The sequence below is a fragment of the Salvelinus namaycush genome, chromosome 29 (genome assembly GCF_016432855.1).
Source record: "Salvelinus namaycush isolate Seneca chromosome 29, SaNama_1.0, whole genome shotgun sequence".
NCBI lineage: Eukaryota > Metazoa > Chordata > Actinopteri > Salmoniformes > Salmonidae > Salvelinus > Salvelinus namaycush.
The window spans coordinates 30,439,132-30,448,103 of record NC_052335.1 but is presented as its reverse complement, the minus strand read 5'-3'; the positions used below and the strand labels follow the sequence as shown (position 1 = coordinate 30,448,103).

General features: G+C 41.7%; 1 protein-coding gene across 1 annotated transcript in view; it reads left to right on the top strand.

The window, feature by feature from the left end:
- Nucleotides 1–896: 896 nt before the first annotated feature.
- The window catches only part of LOC120023886 (potassium channel subfamily K member 3-like), a 50,195-nt gene continuing 42,119 nt past the window's right edge, over nt 897–8,972 (top strand). The window contains exon 1 of the mRNA XM_038967987.1: nt 897–1,179. Within this exon, the coding sequence (XP_038823915.1) occupies nt 897–1,179 (283 nt within the window). The remainder of the gene's footprint in view (nt 1,180–8,972) is intronic.

Sequence of the window (8,972 nt, the reverse complement as noted above, 5' to 3'; positions counted from 1 at the left end):
ATGTCATACCCTACAACTAGGGTCCAGAATCTTACCTTGTTAGGTTAGCCTACCAGATCAGGAAAAACTCTGGGTCCCAGGAAAACAAATCCCACCCCACCACTCTGGGATGCCACCTCTGTAATCACCACACAATGGAACAAATAAAGAAAGTAAGGTCTAATATCTTGTAATTTCCAGTCAGTATTATTACATTTTGAGATAGGATCTCGCAATTTTGACTTACTTATCTCGAATTATTTTGATATCTTGCAATTTGAACTTACCTATCTCGAAATGTTGAGATAGTATCTCACAATTTTGACTTACCATACCTATCTCGAAATGTTTTGATAAGTAAGTTAAACTTTTGAGCTACTATCTACAAATGTAGAGATACATAAGTCAACATTTTGAGTATCAATATTTGGGGTGGCGGGAATTGGCTTCAGTAGCATGTAGCTAGCTGTCTGTTCTGCATTCATTTGTTGCATGTGAGAGGGTTGCCTTATTGCTTAGCCTAAATTATAAAACGAATAATTGTGACATATATGTTTTTCCTTATAATGCAATATCCAACAGCAGCACTATTTTAGCTAATGGTGATATTACAGTAAACTTGCCGTCTACAGTAGCCTAACTCCCACTCTCTTCTGCATACAGACATACTGTACATACATACGCACAGACCCTAAGAACGCATTCAGGCGAGCACGCGGTGGGAGGGCGGTTGGAAGGGGTGGTGCTGAAACGAACAGCTCCGAGAGAAAATGTGCGCTTGGGCAAATAAAGTGATCAGAGAGCTTTCTGCGCGCCACTGTCCCTGTTGATAGAGCCAGCCTCGCAATGAACCAGCCGAGCTCCCCATCCTCAAGATTCGCTTTCACAATTTTGGAGCCCGTCTACTCACCCTGACCATGAAGAGACAAAACGTGAGGACCCTTGCGCTCATCATTTGCACGTTCATCTACCTGTTAGTCGGTGCGGCTGTCTTCGATGCCTTGGAATCTAAGAAGGAGACGACCCAGAAGAAGAAAGTGTACGACAGAAAACAAGAGCTTAGGAACAAATACAATCTCACTAAACTCAACTTCGATGAACTCGAGGAAGTGGTGTTGCAGCTGAAGCCTCATAAAGCCGGGTTACAGTGGAAATTCGCTGGATCATTTTACTTCGCAATCACTGTGATCACGACCATAGGTAAGATTTATTAAACCAGTGACGTAAATCTTACCTGAATATGTTGCACTTGATTGTGCTTCATAAATCAAAGCAAAAACCTAGGTAAGCTATGCATAGGCTACGCTCCATGGCCTTGCAAGTTCGGTAAGTTATTCAAACTATTGCCTTTACGACCTTGTTGAAGATGACATCATGTTTCATGCTATTTTTAGTTGACAATCAATATTATTTTCTTCAGTCTATTAGGATACATTATTATTATTATTATTAGCATAGGCGTGTCTGAAGCAAACAGAGAAATACATTTAAAATGCATTTACAGTATTTTTCTAAATGGTTGCATGGGTATGAGAGTTTGCAGCAAGTTTGGGACTCGTTAAGATAAACTGTATTATTATCTGTTTAATAGTGAGATATCATCGCAAACGTGGTGTTTAATCGTGTTATGACCCTGCTGCTTTTTGGATGGACTTCACAAAACATTAACACTAACACTAAAGCTTTGGAGTATGTCTTACAAAGCAATCCATCACAACCCTAGAACAAATATTATCGTTAACAGGTTGCAGTCCTAATCCTCTCAAGAGCCGCTGGACTAATAATGGCTGTTCAACAGCATCAGCTGCAAATGCTCAGCCTAACCAAAACGTGGTCTTCTAAAAGTCTCTACGAATAATATGTTGTATGTTAATCAAAATCATATCATCATAATATTTAAGTTTGAAAGTGCTAGTAAAAACCAGACCCGATGTATTATAAGCTCAGTAGACAGGCTAATGTCAACTGCACCCTTTGGATATTACCCCTAATGACATAAGGATAGGAACATTTTTGAAATAGAAGAGAATAGTCTGGTCTCCTTTTTCACACGACCAAGAAAAGAAAGGAGTCGATCTTTGGAAAATGTGTAACCATTAGGGGTCTTGCTACAGTATTTGTTTTCTGCAGGTGATTTGTTTTTACTGCCTAAAGACAAATGTAGCCTACATGATTAGGAAAATACACTCACCCTCATCCCCCACTCACCCTCATCCCTCACTCACCCTCATCCTTCACTCTCCCTCATCCCTCACTCATCCTCATCCCTCACTCCCACATTTCCCACTATCACCTGTTATCCATCAACCTCACTAACTCACTCACATTCTCTCTCACACACACATAAGCTCACCCCTATCATCACCCTTTACCACCCTTATACCTCACCCTCACTTTTATTCCCCGGCTCACTCTCAACCCCCCCCCTCCCTATCATCACCCTCACCCCCAGCCTGTCCCATGCCCTCATCCCAGTCCTCACTTCCACCTCAGCCTCCGCTCTGTATTGAGCCACTTGGGCCAGTTGTAGCTGGTGACCCAGGGTGGTGGTGGTAACCCTACCACATGTAGAGGACTAATTGGATGCAAACCCGATCCGGGTGGCTGAAACGGCATGCTGTAATTGTGAGCCCACCTGGCTGGCAATGAAACAGTGTTTGGCTTTTCACTCCGCCATTAACTATTGATGGCAACACCAGAGCTGCAGTGTTTAACTGGCCTCCCATCCACTCTACTATATTGTGTATTGTATACTGTAGTCACACAATGACACACAGTCATGACCCAACTCACTAACACAATGACACGCAGTCATCATGACCCCTCTCACTAACACAATGACACGCAGTCATCATGACCCCTCTCACTGACACAATGACACAGTCATGACCCCTCTCACTCACACAATAACGCAGTCATGACCCCACACACTCACACAATAACGCAGTCATGACCCCTCTCTCACACAATAACACAGTCATGACCCCACACACTCACCCAATAATGCAGTCATGACCCCTCACACTCACACAATAATGCAGTCATGACCCCTCTCTCACACAATAACATAGTCATGACCCCACACACTCACACAATAACATAGTCATGACCCCACACACTCACACAATAACGCAGTCATGACCCCTCACACTCACACAATAACGCAGTCGTGACCCCTCACACTCACACAATAACGCAGTCATGACCCCTCACACTCACACAATAACGCAGTCATGACCCCACACACTCACACAATAACGCAGTCATGACCCCTCACACTCACACAATAACGCAGTCATGACCCCTCACACTCACACAATAACGCAGTCGTGACCCCTCACACTCACACAATAACGCAGTCATGACCCCTCACACTCACACAATAACGCAGTCGTGACCCCTCACACTCACACAATAACGCAGTCATGACCCCTCACACTCACACAATAACGCAGTCATGACCCCTCTCACTCACTCACACAATAACACAGTCATAACCCCTCACACTCACACAATAACATAGTCATGATCCCACACACAATAACACAGTCATGACCCTGTGTGTAGACACACCGAACCATATCACAGAAGACGTAGACACACAGCTACAACTTTAGTGAAACCTCATAACCTGGACACAAAGCCCCAAGGCACATTTGTTAGTGTTTAGGAAATGGAGGAGAGGAGCATCCAGCATGGTGGTGAAAACCTGTGCATTACACACTCTGCTGTTCTATTGTACGTGCAATGATGTGCAATGATATCAGAGGGATATAAACCTAAACCTAACCTATTGTATGAAGTCATTTCTTTGTTAATTTCTTTGCAAACGGACGTGGCAGTTTCAGCATTACTGATTCCAATTGTAATATTTATTTTGTTTGTAAAGCCACAGTCTCTTTATATGGACTTATTGCGGTCAGGACCAAGCAAAAAGAAAAAGAAGATATAGCTGTATAATAAAAGTACATTTTTTATCTTTATTATTTTTATGCACTGATGAAAGAAACGTCACATGATGCAAAATGTCTCACATTTCGCAACTTTAATTAGTTAGTATATGTATGAGCAGTGTTGATATATATGCTGAACAAAAATATAAACGCAACATGTAAAGTGTTGGTCCCATGTTTCATCAGCTGAAATATAGATCCCAGACATTTTCCATACGCACAAAAAGTTGATGTCAAATTTTTTGCTAAAATGTGTTTACATCCCTCTTAGTGAACATTTCTCCTTTACCAATATAATCCACCAATGACACCAATGACAGGTGTGGTATATTAAGAAGCTGATTAAAGAGCATGATCATTACACAGGTGCACCTTGTGCTGGGGACAATAAAAAGCCACTCTAAAATGTGGAGTTTTGTCATACAACACAATGCCACAGATGTCTCAAGTTTTGAGAGAGCGTGCAATTGGCATGCTGACTGCAGGAATGTCCACCAGCGCTGTTGCCAGAGACTTGAATGTTAATTTCTCTACCTTAAGCCGCATCCAATGTTGTTTTAGAAAATTTGGCAGTACACTACTGTTCAAAACTTTGGGTCCCTTAGAAATGTCCTTGTTTTTGAAAGAAAATACAAAAAATTGTCCATTAAAATAAAATAACATCAAATTGATCAGAAATACAGTGTAGACAATAGTCATGTTGTAAATGACTATTGTAGCTGTAAACGGCAGATTTTTAATGGAATGTATACATAGGCGTACAGAGGCACATTATCAGTAACCATCACTCACTCCTGTGTTCCAATGGAACGTTGTGTTAGCTAATCCAAGTTTATCATTTAAAAAGGCTAATTGATCATTAGAAAACCATTTTGAATTGATGTTAGCACAGCTGAAAACTGTTGTCCTGATTAAAGAAGCAATCAAACTGGCCTTCTCTAGACTAGTTGAGTATCTGGAGCATCAGCATTTGTGGGTTCGATTACAGGCTCACAATGACTAGAAACAAAGAACTTTCTTCTGAAAATCGTCAGCCTATTCTTGTTCTAAGAAATGAAGGCTATTCCATGCGAGAAATTGCCAAGAAATCTAAGATCTCGTACAACGCTGTGTGCTACTCCCGTCACAGAACAGCGCAAACTGGCTCTTACCAGAATAGAAAGAGGAGTGGGTGGCCCCGGTGTACAACTGAGCAAGAGGACAAGTACACAAAAATGTGCTTTTCTTTCAAAAACAAGGACATTTCTAAGTGACCCCAAACTTTTGAACAGTAGTGTATGTCCAACCGGCCTCACAACCGCAGAACACCTGTAACCATGCCAGTCCAGGACCTCCACATCCGGCTTCTTCATCTGCGGGATCATCTGAGACCAGCCACCCGTACAGCTGATGAAACTGTGGGTTTGGGCAATTGAAGAATTTCACAAACTGTCAGAAACGTCTCAGGGAAGCTCATCTGCGTGCTCGTCGTTCTCACCAGGGTCTTGACCTGACTGCAGTTCGGCGTTGTAACCAACTTCAGTGGGCAAATGTTCACCTTCGATAAGCCACTGGCACGCTGGAGAAGTGTGCTCTTCATGAATGAATCATGGTTTCAACTGTACCGGGCAGATGGCAGACAGCGTCGTATAGCGCTGTGTGGGCGAGCGGTTTGCTAATGTCAGTGTTGTGAACAGAGTGCCCCATGGTGGTGGTAGGGTTATGTTATGGGTATGCATAAACTACAGACAACGAACACAATTGCATTTTATCGATGGCAATTTGAATGCACAGTGATACCGTGATGAGATCCTGAGGCCCATTCATGCCATTCATCCACCGCCATCACCTCATGTTTTAGCATGTCACAAGGATCTGTACGCAATTCCTGGAAGCTGAAAATGTCCCAGTTCTTCCATGGCCTGTATACTCACCAGACATGTCACCTTTTGAGCATGTTTGGGAAGCTATGGATTGACGTGTACGACAGCGTGTTCCAGTTCCCGCCAATATCCAGCAACTTCGCAGAGCCATTGAAGAGGACTGGGAAAACATTCCATATACCACAATCAATAGCCTGATCAACTCTATGCGAAGGAGATGTGTTGCAGTCCATGAGGCAAATGGTGGTCACACCAGATACTGACTGTTTATTTTATCCATGCCCCTACTTTTTTTAAAAGGTATCCGTGACCAACAGATGCAAATCTGTATTCCCATTCATGTGAAATCCATAGATTAGGGCCTAATGAATTTATTTCAATTGACTGATTTCCTTATATGAACTGTAACTCAGTAAATCTTTGGAATTGTTGCATGGACTCTACAAGGTGTTTGAAAGCGTTCCATAGGGATGCTGGCCCATGTTGACTCCAATGCTTCCAGAGGCAGAAGAAACGCACATCTATTTAGGCGAGGTGCTGGCTAGCGGAGTAGAACACTTGAAAAATTAAAGAAGAGCCGCACACTCTAGGAGCTCAGATGCAATAATTTAATAACCTAATATCCAACGTTTCGACAGACGAGCTGTCTTCATCAGGGTATAATGGCAAACACTGCGGGGTGACTAGTTTATATAGTGTCAAAGGACACACACAGGTGTCTGTAATCATGGCCGGGTGTGGCCTGATATCATTGGTTATTTCTCAGATATAAAAATAACATACCAAAAACATGAATGGATAGCATATGATCGTAGATACAATTTGGCAACAGAGGCCTACAAACATTTACAATAGCAAAATCACAATAATCACAAGAATAGCTTCAGATTAAAGTTTACAAACCTGACTCAGTTACACCAGCTCTGTCAGGAGGAATGGGCCAAAATTCACCCAACTTATTCTGGGAAGCTTGTGGAAGGCTACCCGAAATGTTTGACCCAAGTTAAACAATTTAAAGGCAATGCTTCCAAATACTAATTGACTGTATGTAAACTTCTGGCCCACTGGGAATGTGATGAAAGAAATGAAAGCTGAAATAAATAATTCTCTCTACTATTATTCTGACATTTCAGATTCTTAAAATAAAGTGGTGATCCTAACTGACCTCAGACAGGGCATTTTTACTAGGATTAAATGTCAGGAATTGTGAAAAACTTAGGTTAAATGTATTTGGCTAAGGTGTATGTAAACGTCTGACTTCAACTGTACATTTATAAGTGCCATTGCATTGAGCACAGCCATTACACTTGTAGTTTTACACTTGTAGTTTCCATCCAGTAGGGGCGCAAATAGATGTTGTGCAGGGATATCTTGGGGTGTTAAATCAGAGTTTACCAATTGATCTCTGAGATTTTTGCCCCACAAGAATACGACCAAGGGAGGGTCCGAAAACACATTACTGATACTGTCATCGGATCTTAGAATGTGCCAATGTTTGTGAATGATTCCCTTAATTTGTTCAGAGCACTTTGAATAGCGGGTAGTTAGAATGCAAGAATGCTTCTTTTTGCGAGACTGTCCTTGAAAAAGATCATGTCTCGGTTTGTTTAGAATTTTCTCAATGGCAGTATTAATCTGACCATTTTTGTATCCCCTCTCCTTGAATTTTCTTTGCGTCTCAGCCATATTTCTGTCAAAATCTGAATGTTTTTTGCTAATTCTTTTGATTCGACAGAATTGGCTGTAGGGAAAACTGTTTTTCAAGGGAATCGGGTGACAGCTATCAGCCCTTAACAAACTGTTAAGATCAGTAGGTTTCCTGTAAAGATCAATGTATAGAACATTATCCTCACATAAGATCAGAAGATCAAGGAAACTGATTTGACGTATGTCAGCTTGCATAGTAAATCTCAGATGCTCAGAACAAGAGTTAAGAAAAACATGGAATGCCTGGAGCTGTTTTGCATCACCCCTCCATAGAACAAAAATATCATCAATATACCGTTTCCAAATAATGATGTTAGGCAAGAAAACATTCACTGCAATGCTTCCCACAGTTGTCAAGTTAGCTGGAAGTCTTTTGGGTGGTTGACCATTCTTGATACACACGGGAAACTGTTCAGCATGAAAAACCCAGCAGAGTTGCAGTTCTTGACACAAACCGGTGTGCCTGGCACCTACTACCATTGTCATGGTTCCACCTGTCACCAGAGGGCAGCAGAGACCGTCCTAGAGACATTAATGACACTCAGGTGTGTCCTATTACTCATTCTGATTGACCTGTTAAAAGAGGTGTGTGTTCTGGTTTCCTTTGCAAAAGCTTGAATTGTTTACTGTGGTTCCTCAGTGAGTTTTTGAGATGAAGTATTTGTTATTTTTCCCGTGATCCTGTGGCTACTGTTTATCAGTAAAGTATTTATGTTTATCTTTAACCACTGATTCCTTGTCTGGTCTCTTCTCTGCCCCTGGGTCCAACCTCACCACGTCACAACCATACCCAGTTCAAAGGCAATTCAATATTTTGTTTTGCCCATTCACCCACTGAAAGACACACATACACAATTCATGTCTCAATTGTTTCAAGGCTTAAAAGTCCCTTTTTAACCTGTCTCCCCTTCATCTACACTGATTGAAGTGGTTTTAACAAGTAACATCAATAAGGGATCATAGCATTTACCTGGTCATGGAAAGAGCAGGTGTCCTTTTTTTTGTACACTATATATATACAGTGCCTTCAGAAAGTACTCAGACCCCTTGACCTTTTCCACATTTTGTTACGTTACAGCCTTATTCTAAAATCTAGCCCATAATGACAAAGTGAAAACAGGATTTACATTTTTTTGCAAATGTATTTAAAAAAAAAAGTATTTAGAGTCTCATATTTTGCTATGAGACTCGAAATTGAGCCCAGGTGCGTCCTGTTTCTATTGATCATCCTTGAGATGTTTCTACAACTTGATTGGAGTCCACCTGGGGAAAATTCAATTGATTGGACATGATTTGGAAAGGCACACAGCTGTCTATATAAGGTCCCACAGTTGACAGTGCATGTCAGAGCAAAAACCAAGCCATGAGGTCGATGGAATTGTCATTAGAGCGCCGAATCAGGATTGTGTCGAGGCACAGATCTGGGGAAGGGTACCAAAAAATGTCTGCAGCATTGAAGGTCCCCAAGAAC